A 21256-nucleotide genomic window follows, 5' to 3' on the forward strand; every position below is an offset into this window, starting at 1 on the left:
GACAGACTTACATCTCGGAACTGGACCAAGCCCAACTCGCCTAGCTCGGACACACAGCCGTAAGCCGCTTCGGACTGAAGGAACAGCTGGCAGAGAGTCATCTCCTCACTGCGGAAAAGGCCCCCCATCTTCCCAGCCACTGCCGAAGCAACCTAACTGCCGAAGCTCGGCCAGCCTAACTCGGGATAGTCGAGAGATCTTCGAACGGCCAACTGTCGGGGCCTTCGCAGCTGCTGCACCACGCACGCGGCACGTACATACTTGCAGATCTCGCGCGCACGAACAGGTCACGTGTCGGACCCATTGTAACGACCGGCTGGGCCATTTAATTTTTATTTCTCTGTGTCGGCGCCTGGGTTGCGGAGCAGAGGAGCAGGGTCAAGCCCTTGCTGTTGCCGTGTCTCAAGGGATTCCGGCCGACGGCTAGGGGCGACGGGCAATGCCTGACCAGCCTGACGTAATTGACTGACTTTAAAAATAAAGTTTTTTCTCTCTGTGTAGGCGCCGATCGTATGTTGTCATTTGCAACGCCGTGGTATTTGTATGCCTGTGATTAAAGCGTTGAGGCGTGCGAGTTATTCGATAGCTATCTGCACGATGTTCACGACTTTCTCGCAGCGCTTTGTTGCCTTCTTGTGTCTCATTTCTATGCGCTACCATGGTTATTCAGAACTTGAAACACTGCTCAGAAATGCACACACACGAGCGGTTTGACACGACGTATGCGGCCAACGATGTAACGCCCTTTGCCATAACATGTCAACAAGGGGTGTCGCTGTCGAAATGTTGGCTCCGACGACATCCCGAATGCACAAATTTTTTTTACTTCCAACATGTAATCGTGTGGCAGCGCACAGACCGGCAGCGAAAGTTCGTCACAAATCCTAACCGCCACCATTCTTTGCAGCACTCCAAAACAGACAAGGAAATGCAGCCATACAGGTGGAGTATTGATTCGCGAAATAGAATTATCCATTTATTCGAATTTCTCGCAATTCAGCGTGCCACGGAAAATTGTCCAACCAAGCAAACCTCTAATTTACCTCGACGTCCCTAGCCGATTGCATCACCCCTGGTTCTACACGTGTGCCCAGTACTTGGCCACAGATGTGTGCATTTGAAGCGCCTGCTTGCAGACCGATCGCTCCACCGCACCTAGGGCAGTGTTGAATGCACTAGCTACAATGTGCACATGCACATTACTCACCTTTCGACTATGAGGGCTTGCATGAAGTGCATATGCTATTACACACCACAAAGACAAGCTTTTGTAAAAGATATAAATTCTTTTATTTTGGCAGGTCACGTGTTATTCTGATCACAATATTCTTAACGGATATGGTCTTCACTTGAGCCAATAAACGAATCAGGCCAATCGCATTTTACAGCCATATTGCATATCTAAACCTCAAGTAAAAGGGATGAAGTGTCGTTAGAAAAACAAATCACCGGAACAATCTCGTCAAAATGTGCCACCGACAAAAAACAATGCAGGGGGCCCAATTGTAATCATCGCTAAAACGACATTAATTCAAATCCCTCCACTCGACATAATCAAAGAAAAATTGGAAAAAATTTGTTTTGGCCTAGCGTTACGAATCTTGTTACAAGTGTGCCCGGCGAGGAAGCGTGGAGCCTGGCAATGGGCGACCCCGGGAGGCCAAACGACCCGAGGTTCTACGAACAAATTTGGGCGCCCACAGAGATTCCGAGCAATGTGCGAAGCGATGGAGGTACATTCTGGTCACTGTTGCAAATGACATTTTGCGGCTATGCTACTTTCAAGCTGTGCGGTTCTACCAAAAGATCCGCACATCACCCAGCGTCCACGCTTCCCGCAGGCTACGGCACTTTGCGAGCACGCCTACGGCGCGCTCAATAAGAGGGAAGTGGGAAGAGGGGGGGGGTTGAGAGGGAGCATAGAAGGAAAGAGGGGGATGAGAGAGGAGGCAGGCAAAGGTGTTTTACGCCTGCACGAACCGAAAAACCCCCGAGGGTAAGGGGGCAGTGATCGGGGGAGTGTCGAAGCAGTCGCAAACAGGCATGTCGCGACAGCCACCATCGCAGCAGCAAGCACACACGAGGGCATTTCTGTGTTGCAACTGTGCACTATCGGAGAACAGCACAGCATTTGTGTGTGAGCAACGTAGTCGGACGTGTTGCGTGCGAGCCGGCCAAGACCCAGTCTGCCCAATGTGTCGAGTCCAAAAATCTTGTTGCAACAGACAAGGTGGCCAGCCAGTTGAGAACATATATTACAAATATACACTTTGTACAAGACCTAAAAGGAGAGAGGGGGGAATGGCTTGCCGCTGCAATGGTGGGGTACAATGAAGTGTTCTCGGCAAAATGAAAATTCAGACCTGCCTGAATGCGCGTGCTTCAACATTTGGAGGCATCGTTTCCCAGCTTGTGACAAAAACTGGGTTTTGACGAGGCAGTACGAACCTCTAACATTTAGTTTGTGGGCTGTCAAAACATGCTTCACCATGCAAAGGCACCTCCACACACAGCCAACATGAATGGAAGTCAAAATCTAAAGGGGCGGGAAGCTGGCAACTGCATCAACGAAAAAAAAATTTTCTCGTCATTACCGATGGCTTCCATTATATCAATACGCCAGTCTAAGTGCATTACCGATCACAGCAAATGAAAATTTTGCAGCAAATTTTTGTTGCCAGCATGTACCAATTTTCCTGGGGGGAATCAAAAGCTTCCGCCTTTAGCCAATGGCGACAGTCTGCCACTTGTTAATAAACCTAACTAAAAAAATGAGGGAAGGAAAAAAGAAAAAAAGGACACCTGCTAAATGCATGGCCATTCACAAAAACCCTTAGTCCGCTCATCGAGAGTGCATAGGCCCTGCCTTATTCTTTCACTTGTAAAGTCCACACAGGTGTATAAAAGTCCAGAGTCCAAAACGCGCACTGCACATCACGAGGAGGACTTTCTCTGCACACACTGTCCTCGTCTCTTGTCTCGCTGGACCAGAAGTAGAAGGGACAGAGGTCTTCACCATTGCATCATTGGCTCTGGCCAGCATCGCATCGAAGTCTGAAGAGCCGCGACAGTCTCTTCGGTGCGGCGGTAATCGTTGTGCCATCGTAATGCGCTTGGAAGCCACAATATCGTCCTGTACAATGTCGCGGGCAAAGCAGCACCACATGGCAGGTGGGAAAGAAAAAAACTTGTTCTTGCAGACTTACAAATTTACATAATTGTAAAGAAAAAAAATTACGTTCCTAAAAATTCTTGCTGGCTTTCCATGTACAATCAGCTTCCCAGCAACTCGCTCGATGGGAGGAAAAAAAAAAAAAGTATGACATGAGGTGGCACTTCCAGGAGTAATAAATACTTGTTCACTTGCAGGCATTCAACGAACTTCATTTTGCAGCAGTCCATGTTTTTTTTAGTTTTTTTCTTGCAGCACACACAACCACACACGCATCCATGCACATTCTTCCTTCTGTACAGCACACAACACAGTCTTCTGGAAGTGACGTACAAAAATCTGAAAAAGAGAAGGAACAGTTTAAGATGACTGCTGTTACATGCTCCAGGCACGCTATATGCAGCTTAACCAACGGTAATTAACCCAGGAGGCAAAAGGAGGACAGCTGTTATGGCAATGTTACAGTAGGGGTGCACGAATATTAGAATTTAAAATATTTAAATACAGTAGCCGACAGTTTATTCGGACTCCACGACAACCGCCACAAAGTCTGAATAGAGAGACTGAAAAAAGGATTCCCCCCGGAAAAAAAAAAAAAAAAACACCTTTATCGGCCCAGTGACCAGGAAAACACTTACCAAGTCTGCCTATACAGATTCGCGTTTCATGGCTGTGGTGTGGGCGGTACGTCATCAGACGGTTCGAGTACCTCATTGATCATCTCATTGCCCAACTAGGCGAAAACTCCTCTCAAGCAAAAGACCACGCGAATAATTGCTGCTTTTTTTTGGCATGGTCATTATCTTGTAGTTGCCAAGTTTGTTTTTCATTAGCCTCGATGGCGCAGATGCAACGAGTGGCATCGGAACCGTCTGAGCAGATCGGACCTCACGACAAGCAACAAAGAAAGTGAGCGGGAGACGCGTCAGGCCTACCTGCACGCAGAAACATTTGACAACGCAAACAGTCAAACACCAAAGGAAATGAAGCTGGGCTAGTTGGTGTTGCAGCGCTTGTGTTGTCTTGGTCCACGTCGTACTTGTACATGCGGCCATTTCACTTCAGACCTCAAACGCTGCACTGAGCTGACTCCGAGCTTGCTTTGTACTGCGGTTTGGCCGTGATGGCCATTTAATGGATACACGGCTGGTTAAAGCCAAAAAGTAACCATTACGTGTAGCCAACAAACAGGCTTTGAGATCAGCAATTGTAATTTCTACATCGCTGTCATGGCGGTCCACCTCGCACTCTATCAGCCAGCCGGAATCTGAAAAATCTGATGGCACGCTGTGGGCGTCCGAATTTTCGGTCTTAAGATTACACTACTTTAAGGGGGGACACTGGTCTTAGAAGGCCGAAAATCGGCGAAAAAAAAAATTGAGGCTGACATTTTCGGAATCTATATTTTTGTACAAATCTGCTAAGTTTCTAGCTTCTATTGTCATTATTTCCACCGTAAAATCAATTTGTAACACCAATATGAGGTGTGTCCGAGCGCAAATCGACGCCAAAATCGTGTTCTTTCCGCGACAAACCGTTGCCGATTCCAGAAATCTCTCGACTAAGCAGCATCACCAGCCAAAAAAGTCATTTTGAGATATTGGGCTTCGAAAGTTTCAATCACAAATCTTGGTCCGAAATGACCCTGTAGACTAAAGAAAATGAGTTTTTATTGATTTCTATCCTTTGCCACCTTTCCTGGCTTTTTTGTTCGTACCAGTCGGGGTTGCGATCGCCGAGGTTGATTCAAGACACCAACCTCATTTCAATTATGCATTCACGTGCTGCTGGCGCACGCTGGAGATACGAGCGCTGACACCGTCGATGCAATCGTCTTTACTGATACAGAGGTTGCTTTGCTGTGAAAAGGGCCGTCATAATCGTTGTTGGAGGTGCGATTGACCACGGTAACAAAGTTTATAAACGATTCAGCGCACCAACCCACCGAACGTGTGTACCGCGACTACCGGCATGTCCGATAACACAACAATCGCAGCAATCGCAGGCACATGACACTTGTTAGTCTGCGGGCAGGATGCGATATCGTAAACACGGTGCAGAGTTCAGGAAGTGCCGCAAGTGATAACGAAATGCGAAGTGGCTGGCTGCACGACTGACGACGGCAGCAAAGAACGAAGCTATCGCTAGTCGCAATGGAGGACGCACGGAGCAAGCCCCGGAGAAGGCCATTGAGTCATTGCGCGTGGCAGCCAATAGCAGCCACGCGTTCCCCCACTCTCTCGAGGAGCGCGTGCTTAGTCCAATCGCAGCTGCGCGTCTTCACGCGGGAAACTAAAACCCCTGCGAGCCCCCCAATCATAAGCGAATCATGCTTCGGCAGCGCGACCACTCCTACCGCCGAGGGCGGTAAAGAAATGCACAGGAATTCACGAACAAAACAAAACCAAGATGGCGCCGATCGGTTGAACGGCGCGGGAACGGTGCTCGCTCGAAGTTGGGCTTGTTTCGGCACTTGTTTGGCCGCTGCTCGTTATTACTTGATTTGACGTACCTTTATGTTTTAGGCGTTCATAATTACACGAAAGGTCGTTCATAATACAACAGCCCAAATATATTTTCAAAAAAACCAAGTTTTTCGCGATTTTTCGATTTTCAAAGGGCGCGTCCCCCCTTAATGGGACAAGTGGCAGCACCATGAAAGTGTCCAAATAAATTACAGTAGACTCAAACGAAACCTGAAGGGACCAGGAGAATGTTCCATTTAACAGGAGTTCCGTTTACTGAGAGATGAACAGGAGTGCAGAATCCAAGTATGAAACCAATTATATTCGATGTAGCTGTTCCGTTTAAGCAGCAGTTCCGTTTAACAGATTTCAGTTTACTGAGAGTCTACTGTATCAGCAACTAATTAAATTAAACGATGAGGAATATTTACTGCATGTAACCCACCTGAAAGGGGAGTTTCATGACAGTGCGAGGCTGCTATGCAATGCAAACATCAATGCAGGGGAAATTTGCACTGCCATGAAGCCACACATCAAGCTGCATGTTACCTCTACTTCCGATTTTTACGTTTAAAAAGGTGCATTATACGGGCTAAATATGGCATAACCACGAGTTATGCTGATGACTAATTTTACTGCTTGTAACCAGCACCCTACAATTCAAAGCCTGCTACTACTATACGTATCTGCTTCGACTGATTTGAACCAAAAGAGCGATCACACAGACCTAAACTTTTAGCCACTGCTGCTGCTCCCTACCAAGCTTCTGCATTAAGGGGGGACGCGGCTTTCGTATCGCGAAAAATGGCAAAAAAATCGATTTTTTGAAAATCACATTTTCAGTTTCTGTCGCCCTTTTTATATCCGATTCCAAAATATCTTCACCGAAAACCGCGTAGAAGTGCTATAAAAAAATTGTTGCGCCTGCTGAGGTGGCGAAAATTATTGCGGAAATCGCAAAAAAACACTTATTTTCAAAAAATCATAGCTCAGCAACGATGGCACCGGGCGCCGATATCTTGGGCTCATCGGAAAGCGCATTTCTCCGTCTTCAAATTCCCCGCCGCAGCTGGCTCCTCCATTCGAAAACAAGCGCACAAAAAGCAAATGTTCGAAGGTCGTTTCGAGCCCTCCGATTGGCTGCGTCCGCCATGTTGCCCCAGCGCGCCTCCCCATTGGTCCGATGCTCGCTCCAGGAGATCGTCGTCTGCAGCTCGTGCGTCTCGAGCTCACGCCTGTCGAAAGTCTCGCTACTTCGTGGCGTATTCGCAATCGCTCTGTGTTCACGGCTCGACGATAACTTTGAGCAAGAACTACGTTTTAGTTTAGAGCTACTAGCGGAAGCTCGGTGGGATTACGATGGCGCGCCGCACTCGTAGTGAACATCGCAAACGCGCGTCTCGGACCGACTCTCTAGCGTTGACTCGTCGGATCCGTGGTTGGAGGTTCTGCTTATGCGCACTTCGGACGTCGTGACGAAGATGATCGCAGGACGACTCTTTGTACTTGCGACCACGCATTACCTACTTTGAAACATCGGGCACCGCGGCCGGCGCGTCTACTGCTCGGAGTCGTCACTAGGCCTAACTCCGCTCACGGCGTCGGCACGCGAGACGAACCTCGAACTTTGCGGGCAAGAACAACGCGTTAGCGGACTCGCGGCAGTGTGCTTCTTCACAAGGAACGAAGCGCTTCCCCCGCCGGCTCCTCGGTACAGCGGATGGTCATTTTGCGCATCGGCAGCGGACCCCACGGCCAAGCTCGTTGCGCAGCGGGCGCGCGTCGGCGTCCCGAAATGCGAGGCCAAACACGTTGCGCGCATATTTTTCGTCACCGCACTTAGGCATATTGCGCATCGTCACCGAATGCCGCCACCCAGCACATCGCGTGCCGACTTCCCGGACTATGCGGCCGAGCACTTAGAGGTGAAACAAAGCACTGGTGATGCAATTTAGGCGCGCTTGGGGCCGTGCTTGGTATCGCCGTAAGCGCTCATGAATCATCTGAAAAAATAAAAGCCTCGCAGAAAACCGTGTCCGCGGCCGGGTGAATGATGAAGCGCATCGCAGGCGAGGTTTACAAATTAGCTTGACGAGTGAAACAGGGAGATGAATTCATATCTGCCCAGTTCGCGTCTTGAATACACTGCTAAGGAATTCCTATTCCACCAATGTCTTGGCCATAACTGCCTGTTATTTAGGAGGAAGGGGTAGGTTGTCATGATGAGAGCCGCTCTTAGTATCTTATAAAAATGATTCAATGATCAATTGCAATCAAGACTGTTAATTATGTTAATGAGAGCATGAATACAAGAAAGCTGGCAAATCATCATAGTACATGACCTACTTGCATTACAATATCTTGTTTTTTGTCATGTCTATTACACCACTTCATAACTTCGTTTAAAATTCATGCTACATGTTCTTTGTATATCAGAAAAGGATTTTAAGAAAAGAAAACAAAGGCACAACAGATGAAAGGCCACATGTGCAGGAGGTCCAACCTTATAAAACACATTAAAGATCACAATCTTCTTGTGTTTTAGAGAAGCAAGGCACCTCAAACTAAAGACAGGGCACTCAAGAAACTGCACATTACGAAGGACTCAAAAGATTACGACCCCAGTGCCTTTTGATGAAGTAATATCGTTGGTACAACTTTAAAAGCAGTTTTCTCAAAACGACTTTTCTTGCTTCCAGCTTTGCTTGTTCCGCTGATTTCTCACTGACCGCTGGGTCTATTTCAGTTCCGTTTTTTGTTCTATATTCCTTGAAGCACAGTTCAGGGCGTGACATTCTTGCTTTTTCAGTATGGCCTTTTGATAATTAGCTATTTGACGAGTTGCACAAAGCCTTGATGCCTGTTGCACAGTCACCCCATGAAAAATGAAAACTAAAAAAAATTTTGTTGCAAATAAAAAAATCTAAGAATGTCATGCCCGCAATCAGACATCTTAGAATGCATAGCACTTTGAACGAGTTTCCTATCGCATTTTTTAAGCGAGTCAGACTCGGAACAAGAGCAGAAGGTGAAATATATTGTACATCAAAAAGTTGTAAAGATATATTCATGAAATTTCTACAGTAGCATTAAAACAACATCTCAAATAAGTGTGCCAATTTTCATCAAAATCCATGAAGAAATAAGAAAGTTGGTACCGAAAGCCACGTCCCCCCTTAACAGGAGACTTACCATGAGTTATGCTGATGACAAAAAATACAGTGATTGGCTCCTATTTGCTGGCATTTGCTTCTGCATCTTCCAGCTGCAGCTCTGCCACGTAGAGGTTCTTGTCGATGACCTACACATTGAAGACAAACCAGAACATGCATTACTGGTTGCACATGCGAGTATTGTTAACACTACGAACAAAAAACAACTTCAGAATCAATGCATCTTCAGACTACTTTCAGTAGCAGAACTGACTTATTTGCATTCATCATTCAGTAAGATCAAAAAGGCAAATGAAGTGTACACTTGTGGTGTATAAGTGCTACATTAAAGTGAGCAATGGCAGCTCAACAATTCATTCCGAACATGTAAAGCACATAAGGGCCATGAAGTTGAAGCCTCCGATGGGACATGTGTGCTAGGCTTGCGAGAATATTTGAGCAGTTCGAATATTCCAACGATTACAGTATTCGAATTTGCTTTGAAACTACCTTAAATTATTTTAAATTTCGAAGTATTTAAACTGAACGAATGGACATATACACATTTAACCCCCTGTAAAGGTGGTTTCACTGCAGCGCAGGAGTGCTGTGCCGTGAAAAAGCCTACCCAGGGGATATCCACACTGCTGCGAAGCCCCACTTCAAGGTTAAATAAACAAATTACCCACACATTGATTCATCATTTTCGAAGTTTAAAAGTTTGTTATACTGGCTTATGTGCTTTAATTATAGTAAATTTTAAAACCTATCACTTTCATACTACTGAAAGTCAAATCCTGCTACTATTTAAAGTTGCTTCCACTTCCCTTTGAACCAAAAAGAATGACATTTGCACGTCTTGTTTAAATTTTAAATATTGCACAGGTCACTCCAAGTATGCTCATTTTTATTTATAATATGCACTACAGTCAACTGCCGATTTTTCGGACTCCCTAGGGAACGCGAAATCGTCCGAAAAATCGAATTCATGCTTTTTTATTGAGCTGAAGCGGTCAAATCGCCCCAGCCAGTCCGAAACAGCTTTAATGCCTCCCAGTACAATTATCAGGCATTTTGGTGCGCGCCCAGGTTCTCGCAAATACATTCGGTACCTGCCGCGAACCCCGCTTAAGGGGGGAGACGGGTCTTCTGGAACAAAAAATCTCCAAAAAATCGACTTTTTGAAATATTTTTTTTTTCGCAATCTAGACGTCCTAAAGAATCTATTGCTGCGATATTAACGCGTTCCGCCGAGTATTTATTTTGTTATTGCGCTCTAAAGAGAGCTTCATGATCGCTTTCGCTCGAAAACGCCCCCCGAAAACAGGCAAATTCAATGCCGTCGCCTGCGGTAACCGTTGGCCGCAGCGCGCCCATTTTGGAATCATTCGAGAGCTGAATTCTTCTACATTCCGTTTTTAGCGAGAAAACACCTCTAGGTCTGGCGACTATGGAGCTGCACGCCACCGAAAAAAAGAAAATACTCGCACGGCATTGGCGCGTTTGTACCACGTGGGGTGAATCCTGCTCTCTGATTGGACGACCGGAGTTTCGTCTGCCCGACAATGCGAGACGCCTTGTCAAAAATTGTTCGGACGCGACGATGGCTGGCGGGCGACGCAAGTTCGCGACGGCTCATGCCTACGGCAAAAAACGCAAGCGTCGGTCTCGGATACCTAAAGCAGCATCGAGTGGATCGACGGCGACGAGCTCTGCGACATGCGCCAGCGGGTGTACGACATCCACCGAAGCTGCAGCCGCGCAAGCGATGCCTGTGGCCGACGACACGTCGAGGACAATGCGCGTTGACACGCTCCTTGTTTCAGAAGCTGAGAAAGTGGCTATTGAGCATCGCGCGGAAGCGCAACGCCAGAAGCTTTCTTCATTATCAGCTACGCGCCGAAAGCAGTCGCTTATTGGAGATTCCCCGGAAGCGGCGGGGTGCGGCACCGAGTTTACGCTGCTAAGCCTACCGCTGCTGAACCAACTGCTTCGGTGCGCGAAATGCGAATTCTGCTCCGGCCCTTTGAACGTTTCAAGAGGTGACCGTGAGTACGGAGTGGCAGTTAAGGGGGGACGCGGCTTTCGTATCGCGCAAAATGGCAAAAAAATCGATTTTTTGAAAATCACATTTTCAGTTTCTGTAGCCCTTTTTCTATCTGATTCCAAAATATCTTCACTGAAAACCACCTAGAAGTGCTTTAAAAAATTTGTTGCACGTGCTGAGTTGGCGAAAATTATTGTGGAGATCGCAAAAAAACGGTGGTTTTCAAAAAAGTCTTGCTCCGCAACGGCACAACCGGGCGCCGCCATTTTGAGCTCGCCGTAAAGAGAATTTCTTCGTTTTCAAATTCCCCGCCTCAGCTGGCTCCTCCCTTTGAAAACAAGCGCACAAAAAGCAAATCTCTGAAGGTCGTTTCGAGGCCTCCGATTGGCCGCGTCCGCCATGTTGCTCCAGCACGCCTCGTCATTGGTCCGATGCTCGCTCCGAGAGGACAGCCGTCTGCTGCTTACGCGTCGCGATGTTACCTGATGTTACGACTGTCGAAAATCGCGCTACTTAGTGACGCGTTCACTCGTCCTGTGTGCACGGGTCGACGATAATTTAGAATATGATTACCCTGTAGTCTGACAGCTGCAAGCAGAAGCGCAGTCATCAGTGTACGATAGACGATAGCGTGCCGCGCTCGTCGCGAACATCGCAGATGCGCGTCTCGGGTAGAAGTTCAGCTTGTCAGCACTTCGTACTCCGAGACGAATAACTTCGCGCTACTACTCTTTGCACTCGCGATCGAACATGACTTGCTTTGAAACATCGGGCACCGCGGCCACGCACACCGCGACCGAGCTTACTGCTCGGAGTCGTGGCTAGGCCTAACTCCGCTCACGGCGCTGGTTTACGAGACGAATCCGAACTTTGCGGGCAAGGACATCGCGCTAGCGGACAAGCCGCACTGTGCTTCGTCACAAGCAGCAAATCGCATCGTCTGCTGGCTCCTCGAAAGTGCGGATGGACATTTTACGAATCGGCAGCGGACCTCCCGGCCAAGCTCGTCGCGCATTGACCGCTCGGAACAGCGGCTAGCAATTTCGCGCGTCGGCGCCGCAAAATGCGAGACCAAGCACGTTATGTGCGCCGATGTTTCGTCGCCGCGGCTAGGAGCATTGTGCATTGTCACCGAATGCCGCCAGCCAGCATATCGTGCGCCGACTTCCCGGACCCCGCGGCCGAGTACATCGGCTTGAAAGAAAGCGCTGGTGACGCAATTTAGGCACGTTTGGATTCGTGCTTGGTATCGCCGCTAGCTCTGATGAATCTTCGAAAATAACGAATGCCTCGCAAATTACCGTTTCCGCGACCGAGTGGATGATGAAACGCATCACAGGCGGGGTTTGCAAATGAACGTGGCGTGTGTGAAGCAGGGAGTTGAATTTATATCTGACCAACTCGCGTTATTGAATAAACTGCTCAGATATTTGATCCCAGAAATGTTTGCAATAACTGTGCCAATTTTCATCAAAACCTACGAAGGAAAATGCCACGTCCCCCACCTTAATTTTATTCAGAAGGTCACTGGAAAGAATGACCTCCGGTACGCATGCATTGTTTGTGATGAAGACAGTGATACTTCCCTCACTCTGAAGAAAGAACATACAGATTTATTCCACTGGCTAAAGAAGACTGTATAAATCATGTCAAAGAGAGGATGGGTACAGCTCTCCAACACATGTGTCAAGAAGCAAGAAGGATAGACTAGGAGGATGGGGCAGCCTGACTGAAGACCTGATTAAAAGACTGACTAGTTGTTATGGCATCATTGTTCCGTGACAACATTGGCCTGACGCAGGACTTGATCAAAAGGCTCACCAGCTATTATGGCCTAGCACTGCGAAGCAACACGGACGTCGAAGATATGAAGAAAGCAGTGATGGCCACCTTTCATAATGTTTCATCGACAGATGCAGAACCTCATCAAGAGCTCTGTCCTTCCGGTGCCCGCAGCTGGTGCAGGCACCGTGCAGCAGAGGCAGAGGGGAAGCCACAACTTCCACACACGTATAACCTGCCCAACAAAGTTGTTGAAGCGTTGCGGCCAGTGTACCAACGCCTGTCTGACCCTCAACTGCAGGCTCGTTGCAGTGGCAACAAGACACAAAATGCCGCTGAAAGCCTTCACTCGGTGATTTGGTCACTAATTTCTAAGCAGCAGCATGCCTCCCACTTCACTGTGGAAGTAGCAGTCCATGAGGCAGTTGCGAGGCAACTTTCAAGCTTACACCAAGATTTGTGCAGCAATGGGTGTGCAATCTGGGGCCCTTACCCTCCACAGGGCTGCTAAAAAGACGCTCAGCGAGCAAGGTAAGTCATCGCACATGCATGAAGTGAAAGGGCAGAGACGCAAAAGGTTGCCTCTACACAAGAACACCAAGGACTACAGTGCTGGTGCCTTCTAACAAATGTAAACAACTTTGAAAACTTTGATAGGCTCTTTCTCACAAGTGTGTTTTGGACATTGTGCATTGCTCGTGGAAAGAGTAGCACGGGAATGACTGCACCGATTTTGATTCTGTTTCTTTTTCCTGAATCCCTGAACACTGCTTGTGGGTATGACATTCTTCAATTTCTTGTTTATAGCCCAGTTATTTTTCTAGATGATGATTTGTCCATGACACTGTATCTGACAATGTGTGTCAGCAGCCATGATGATCTCTAAAAAAAAAAAAAGAGAATTTACTAAACAATTCTGAGAGTGTCATACCCTGTAGTCTTCTTTTGAGTAAAGATCAACACCATTTGCAGCTTCCTGGCATGTTTTGTTACAGCGCTAGGCTTTCCACAAGCAGACCATATAATTGGACCATGTAGCATGATGTAACTTGAGAACTACTCAAGGTATCATGATGAAACTGCATATTTCCCTATACAAGACACTTATTAGTATGCATGCCAAATTTCATTGCTCTAGGTCAACAAACAAAAAAGTTTTTTTTCAATGCCACCTCCCCCCTTAAAATAGTGGTGAACTGTGCCGTCTGTGGAGATGTCAGCACCGGATGGAGCTCGCCGAGAGCAGGGAGGAATGCGACCTGCAACCCATTCGAAGTGAATGTGCTTGCTGCTCGGCCAGTTATGAGCACGGGAAATGGGCAGACCATGCTAAACGACATTTTCTCGGCGCTGAACGTTTCTCGTCGCGGTATGCACAACAAAACCTACCAAAACTACGTAAAAACAAAGATGAACCCTGCCGCCGTAAACGCATCCGCGGGCGTCATGAGTGAGTGCGCGACAGCTGTGAAGGCCATCTATTCCGAGCTGAACTTCGGGAACCCCGGCAATATCGCAGTTTCATTTGACGGGACTTTGCTCACTCGTGGACACCTGTCACACATTTGTGTGGGAACTGTGATCGAACTCTTTTCGGGATACGTGCTGGACTTCAAGTTCTATCGAACTTCTGTTTGGGTTGCGAAATCAGCCCCAAGGACGGTGACCCACGATACAGTGAGTGGCGAGCTCGTCATAAGTGCCAAAAAACTCTTCGAGCAAGCCTGGCCAAATGGAGGTGGAGGCTGCCAAAATTCTGTTTGGCCAGTCCCTCGAAAAACATGGACTGCGTTACACAACGATGTTGTGCGACGGAGATAGCCGCGCTTTCAACAGCCTTCAGGAGGAGAAAGTGTATGGCTTTGTGCCCATCGAAAAGGAGGATTGTGTTAATCACATTCATAAACGAATGGGTGCTGCACTGAGAAACCTCTTGCAGAAGAGCAAAGGGGAAGGTCGGCCAAGCCTCGGTGCCAAAGGCAAGCTCACTGCTGAGCTTGTTACAAAGCTTACGAATTATTATGGCTGGGCACTCAAGGCACACCAGGGAAACATTGATGAGATGGAGAATGCTGTCCTTGCCATGTACTATCATGTGACTTCCACAGATACAAAGCCACAACATTCACGGTGCCCAAAAGGTGAAGAATCATGGTGTGCACACAACAAGGCAGTGGCAAGGCAGCAGGCTCCTCCCAAGCACCGGTACAACCTCCCTGAATACATTGCTGAAGCCCTCCTCCCAGTGTACACTCGCCTCTCTGATCGGAAGCTGTTGGAGCGCTGTCAACGAGGCAAAACTCAGAATTCAAATGAGAGCCTCCATTCAGTAATCTGGTCGCTTGTGCCAAAAACCAAACACGCCTCGCTCTTCACAGTTGAAACTGCTGTTGCGGAAGCAGTCGCCCAGTTCAATGCCGGAAAGAAACATGCCTCTGAGGCCATTTTGAAGGAGCTGCATTTGAGTCAAGGCAGCACAGATGTTGAAAGGTGTCTAGAAAAGGACCAGCGGCGGCTAGCGGCATGTGACAAGAAGCATACCAGAGCAGAAAACTTCAGGAATGCCATGAAGAGGAGGCGTGTGAAAGAAAATGATAGTGATTATGTGCCTGGTGGCTTCTAGAGCGAAAAGGACTTCCATCTGTTGCTTTTTAGTAGCAAGAAGAAACCTATACCAAGTCTTCAAACTTCTTTCTGAGTTTTCTCAAAATCCGTTTTTCGCCTATGTGCTATACTGTTGCCCACAGTATCTTTTGATCTTGTGATCAGATTTGAATGATTCTTGTTGCAATTGAAAGCTTATGAGTTCCTATACACAATAATACTACTAAATTATGGACTTGGTCAAGAGAAAATTTTTTATATGCTGATAAAACTGAAAAATTTTCATGTTCCCAACCATTACATCACAGATGGCAATAACTTATAAAAATATAGCTAAAATTACAGTAATGGTTTAGTTGTGATCCTTGATTGTTCTACAATATGGCCATATCAAGTTTTCTAGGATATTCAATGATTAAATTGCAGAACAATTGGGCAATTTGATCATTCATTATTTATTTAATCTCAAAAACTACTTGAGCTAAGAAAAAATGAATTGCATATCTGTTTATAGCAGGTTAAAATATACACTGCCTGAAAATTTCATTTGAATATGACAATAAACAAAAGTTTTTTTTAGAAGACCAGAGTCTCCCCTTAACTACGCACGTGCCGACCGCCACTTTTGCATCTCATGATGAGTGCCGCTGATAACAGCAAAGCGCGGAATAGATTACGGCTATCTCGCATGAAGCGTTTGTGAACGATGACGCGGAACACAAAGACTGTGGCGGAAGAGCGGACGACTAGTCCGGCTTTTTCCGATGCGTGTGCGCATGTAAACGATGCGCACACACATCGCCGAATCGCCGCCAATACGCAGTATTTGCTGCCGTGTCAAGCCAATTGTTTCTAGTTGTGTGCAGCACATCGCCAACTAAGCTGGCGCCGCCACTTTACTGTTTCTGTATCGTACGCACGCATTTATCATGAAAGGGTTCGTGATGCGCACTTAGTTTCTGACCGCACACAGGCGTGGCAATGGCGAGCTGGTTTCGTCCGCGAAGGCAACGAGTCTGTGCGGCGCACTTAGCGGTCTCGCACAAAGACGCAGCAGGAATGGCGGCGCGGCGCATTTGGGTTCTCGCCAATTAAATGCGTGCAGTACGTATGCAACTGCGCTACGCCACGTGCACTACCGAGCAGTTAACTGAAGATGCTTATCGTAAGGGTTGTAAGCGATTAAGCCGTACCGGCGCGTTTGCCAGCTGCCGCCATCACGCCTCCGTGCATTTCCGCTGCTTATCCGTAACATCGCCGCACGGCGCCGCGATAGCGGCCCCTTTGAATTCCTGGTCTGCTTCACCCCATAACGCTTCGACATTGCGGCAAAGCTGACTTTCGGACTCTGCTACTGTCTCAAACATACTCGCGAAAGCGCTGGTTCGAACCTACGAGATAATAGACGCGGCAGAGGTGGGGGCTGCAAATAATGCCTTTCGGACCTGCAATTTGGGCAGAAAGTCCGAAAAATCGGACGCGGAATAGCTTCAGCGCCGAAATTTCGGACGTTCTAATACATTGAAGTCTATGGGGCTGGTGACGGTGCCGCGAAAGAGTCCGAATTTTCGAGCATGTCCGGAAAATCGGGCGTCCGAAAAATCGGCAGTTGACTGTATATGCTGTTCAAATTAGATTAGAGATTATTCGACCAAATCTCTATTCGCTTCGAACCTGAAATTTACTATTCGCACAAGCCTAGTGTATGCACATTTCGACCAATGGCTTCAGTGGCTCTCAGTCCTTGCACATCAATTCTGTGCAATAGTGCAGATTACCAACAGATTCCAGCAAATGGGGAATCTCAATGCGACTTACTGGCACATGGGGAACCATGGGCCATTCAAGTGGTGCATGTGCTGTCCCGAACAAATTGCACTTGCATGTAAACGGACACTAGTTTCTCACACCCGATCTAAATATCTTACCAATAACAGTGTGTACAGTTATATCAAGCGAACACTTTGCATCTGCCGTAACTTTCTCTGCATAAAACCCATGCCAGCAACTACAAAGCGAGAAAAAGTAATCTAAGAAAGCTCTGCATATTGCTGTGAAACTGCCTTTTTTGCTTTAAGCAGTGTTGGGAAGCTAACTTGTGCACAGAAATTCATGAATAACCTGCACCCAAACTTCAGCTCCGAAGTTTTTATAATTTGTGCGGGCCGTATGCAATACGATATGCTTGAACATGAAATGTTCAGCTACTTTACAACAATGAAACAAGATGACACTAGGAGGGTGGACGCAACCCACCTTGGGAATTGGCTTGATTTCAGTGCCCAGCTCTTGCTCTATGCGGTGCAGCGAGAAGCGGTCATCGTAGGTGATCAGGTTGATGGCGATGCCGAGGTGGCCAAAGCGGCCGGATCGGCCAATGCGGTGCAGATATGTCTCTGCCATCTTTGGGAAGTCAAAGTTGATCACCACGTTCACAGCCTGGATGTCTATGCCTCGCGTGAAGAGGTCTGCAGGGAAAAGCACCCAGCAGGGTTTCAGTTTCTAAGAACATTCCATCGATTGTGCACATAAGAAGCGGACCATATAAATGAATGCGTACCTTCCAGATGAACGATAATGTGCTCAATTTTACTAACAAGCGCTACATTAGACGAATGACTACAGTAAATTTGTGAAACAAGAGACCGGAACAATCAGCAATGGACTGAAGGAAAGACAAGGGCGCTGACCATGTGATCATCAGCGCCCTTGCCTGCCATTGCTTCAATCAAGTGTCCAGCACCATTTGTTCCAGTCTTAACTCACGTACCAACCAGCCATTAGGTGCACTCCTGCAGAAACGAAAAACTGAAGGCTATGATACAACTGATGTATTGGTCTGTGAAGACACTACAGAAAATCTTAAAATCTTGAAAAGCTAATCCTTCTGGCTTTGGCCAAGTACTAATGACAATATCCTGAACTCGAGACTTACTGCAATTTGACCACCAGTCTGCTGCAACCCTTATTCTAAATTTTTTTGCTGAAGCCCCACTTCTTTGCAATGCATTAACTGCATGCGAGAGCCATTTGAGTTCTAAGTCTTGTTTCCAGCTGAACTGAACGTCCCACTTGGGAACGCTGTTGGCACAAAGTGCTCTCAACGAGAACGGTCTGGACAGTGACTGCAGAGTCGCACACTTGTCCACATGTTCACACAGCATGTGCTTCTTTCGGACATTTTATTGGGCATCTTTACAGGGCGCTTCCCAATGCGACTCACCGGAGCAGACAAGGTTCCTGCAGAGGCCAGCGCGGAAGTCGTGGAACACGCGGTTACGATGTTGCTGGGACATCTTGGCGTGGATGTAGTAGCAGGAGTAGCCAAGCTCGGTTATCTTCTTGGCCAAGAGCTCCACCCGCTGAGTGGAGTTGCAGAAGATGATTGACTGGTTGATTTGCAGCTGCAGCGGAAACGGGGAGGCAATCAAGCAATGCGGAAAACAACACAAGGAGTCACTTCAGACCAGTTTGAAGGATTCACAGCAGTGCAAGCAAGACTGACACGAAGACTCAACAAGCCCAAAAGGGGAGATGGCACGAATGGATCGGTCAAGCAACGCTACTTAGAACCAATGCCGCAAAATGTTGTAGTGCAGAATTAACTGTACTGCTCAACCATCTAAGAGGGTGCGCAGCATTGCATACGTCACTATACAATGTTGCCGCCACCACGATTATGAAGTCGTACGCGAAAAGAAAAATTTGGTTGCCATTGCCAGACCAACCAGTACGGGTACATTTCTTGCTCAATCTTCGTGCAACATTCCCTAAGTAAACCTAGCACGTTTACGTAGCATCAGTTTACCAATCTTGGTGCCTGCTGTAAAGCACATTTCCACTTACGAAGGAATGTTACAGCATCTGGGCCAAACTACACAAGGCTAGTGCGAAGCACACAGCCATTAAAAGAAAAACCTTCACGTAAAAATCTCACTAGTATGCTAAGGCTGAACTAAAGCATTGAATTATTCCTGGCATTGCTCAGCGACAGAGTGGGTGTTGCTTCTTCAGAAAGTGGAGAAGAGTGATGCAAGGAGTCAGCAGCAGAGGTATGCTGTGTTTGCAAGCTTTCATCATCGAAACAAACCCAATGTCGCCTTTACATGTGTCCGAATGGCACACTTTGATAGTGCTGTGCATAAATGCAATTGCACCTTTCCGATTCGACCCGCCCTACATGTAAAGGCTTAAAATTGAAGTTGAAAAACCAATCGGAACAGACACTTGGCATTGTGCTTGGTAGTCAAAAAACACTGGGAAAGCTCACCTTTGAGAAGAGTGTGTTTAGGCAGTGGACCTTTTGCCTTTCCTGGACAAAAGCGTAGTACTGGGTCACACCTTTCAGGGTCAGCTCGTCCATCAGGTTAATCTCGTATGGGCTGTGCAAGTGCTTCTTCTGCGCACAAAGTGCAAAAGCACAAGAGTCTCAGAGGCAGCAACAGCAGCAGAAGGTGCAACATTGCAGCACAGCACATTTAAAATCTGGCCATCATGTTGGCATCATCGTGAAGTGTACGGCTTGAGCTCAGGATTGCCATACCACCATATTTCTCCCAACAAAAATACAACCAACTCTGTTCTAAATCATTGGCTTTGAGCTCCATTTGCAGTCATTTTTTTTGCGCAGCTGCTGTCTGTCATCCCTTTGCCATTTCACAACGAATGAAGATGAATTAGTCTTTTGCACTTGGATCCTGAAACATCGAGTGCCATAACGATGCCCAATTTTGTGCAATCATACAAGCTTATAATTGTTTTGCAAAAGTCGGCAAGACTGTCATGGACACTTCAGAAGCTTCTTTGTACCTATCTGAACATCAAAAGAAAAAAAAAAATGAACGAGTGATTTATAGCATAGAATGTGCTCTTACATTGCAGCACAGCTCATGCAAAAATATGCTCATGCAAAAATCTTCACGAACTAGCGTTTAAATTTGGGATGCAATAAGAGCCTACCAAGCATTGCAACTACATATAGCAGATTGCTTCAAACCAATCTCAGACACGAGCTCAGCAGTAAACATCTATGTGCAAATTTTCATCTTTTTATCCCCATAAATAACAGTTCCCATTTCCACGACCGTTTTAGAATGAAAATTTTAGAAATGTGCATCGTATTAGCAAGAAATATTAGAACCTGGCAAATATATAGGCAAGGGTTAGACTAGAGGTAATTTGAAAATATGGCAGACCAATCGCACATTGAACTGAAGCCCATTTTTTTTTCTTTTTTTTGAAAGCACTGATCATTTGCAACTTTGGTTTTGCTTCTTCAGAAAGTGGAGAAGAGATGCAAAGTGTCAGCAGCAGAGGTATGCCACCTTTGCTTGTTTTTCATCATTGAAGCAAACCCAAGTACACCAATTGCATCCAAGCAACACTTCCAAACGTCTGCGTGCGTCCAACACTGAGCTACTCCACTCTGCCACATTTCAATCCTTAATTTTTTGGGGGCCAATTGTAAAATGCACTCACCATGAACTGCTCCACCGTGAGTGGGAAAGTGGCAGAGTAGAGAAGAATCTGCCTGTCCGAGGGCAGGTAACTGATCACCTTGTCCAGCAAGCCCTTGAAGTCCTGGGAGAGCAGCTTGTCTGCCTGTAAAGCACAACCAACAGCTACAATTAAAGGGCCTCTAAACCATTTCAGTTTTTTTTTAAACATAGTAAAGGCGCACATCAGAGTTCAAGATGTCACAATCAACAATGTCAAACAACAGTGCTACGAGCCGCGGGTGCCCCACGAATTTCAAGAAAACAATCACTCCTCTCTGGGCCTTTTTGTGAACCTTTGCCTTCTCAGAGGTCAACATTGCTCATGTCATTTATAAATAAAAAAAAGACCGCTCACAGGCATGCACGCTCGCCGCTCTACCTTCTCGCAAGACGAGGAAGAGCACTCAAGGACAGGGTTGCCAGGTCGAAAAGACAAAAAATAGCCAATAAATCGGAAAAACTAGCCAGAAAGTAGCCAACTTGAGCCAAGGGCAGTAAAAGTAGCCACATGTGTGTGAAAACGACTGCGACCTTGT

At 46.9% G+C, this 21256-nt stretch overlaps 1 protein-coding gene and 1 pseudogene across 2 annotated transcripts in view; both read right to left on the reverse strand.

The window, feature by feature from the left end:
* LOC119394192 (V-type proton ATPase 116 kDa subunit a 1-like) overlaps positions 1 to 249 on the reverse strand; it is a 48161-nt pseudogene extending 47912 nt beyond the window's left edge.
* Positions 250 to 1287: 1038 nt separating this feature from the next.
* LOC119394193 (ATP-dependent RNA helicase me31b) overlaps positions 1288 to 21256 on the reverse strand; it is a 28532-nt gene continuing 8563 nt past the window's right edge. The window contains exons 7-12 of one of the 2 annotated variants that reach the window (XM_037661467.2): positions 20701 to 20823; positions 19493 to 19621; positions 18446 to 18626; positions 17479 to 17690; positions 8830 to 8938; positions 1288 to 3511 (exon numbers count right to left, since the gene is read on the reverse strand). In XM_037661467.2, coding sequence (XP_037517395.1) covers positions 8870 to 8938; positions 17479 to 17690; positions 18446 to 18626; positions 19493 to 19621; positions 20701 to 20823 — 714 coding nt within the window. In that variant the 3' untranslated portion in view covers positions 1288 to 3511; positions 8830 to 8869. Of the gene's footprint in view, positions 3512 to 8820; positions 8939 to 17478; positions 17691 to 18445; positions 18627 to 19492; positions 19622 to 20700; positions 20824 to 21256 lie in introns of both variants that reach the window. The other variant, XM_049415689.1, reaches the window with a different exon arrangement.

This window comes from Rhipicephalus sanguineus, chromosome 5, assembly GCF_013339695.2.
Source record: "Rhipicephalus sanguineus isolate Rsan-2018 chromosome 5, BIME_Rsan_1.4, whole genome shotgun sequence".
NCBI lineage: Eukaryota > Metazoa > Arthropoda > Arachnida > Ixodida > Ixodidae > Rhipicephalus > Rhipicephalus sanguineus.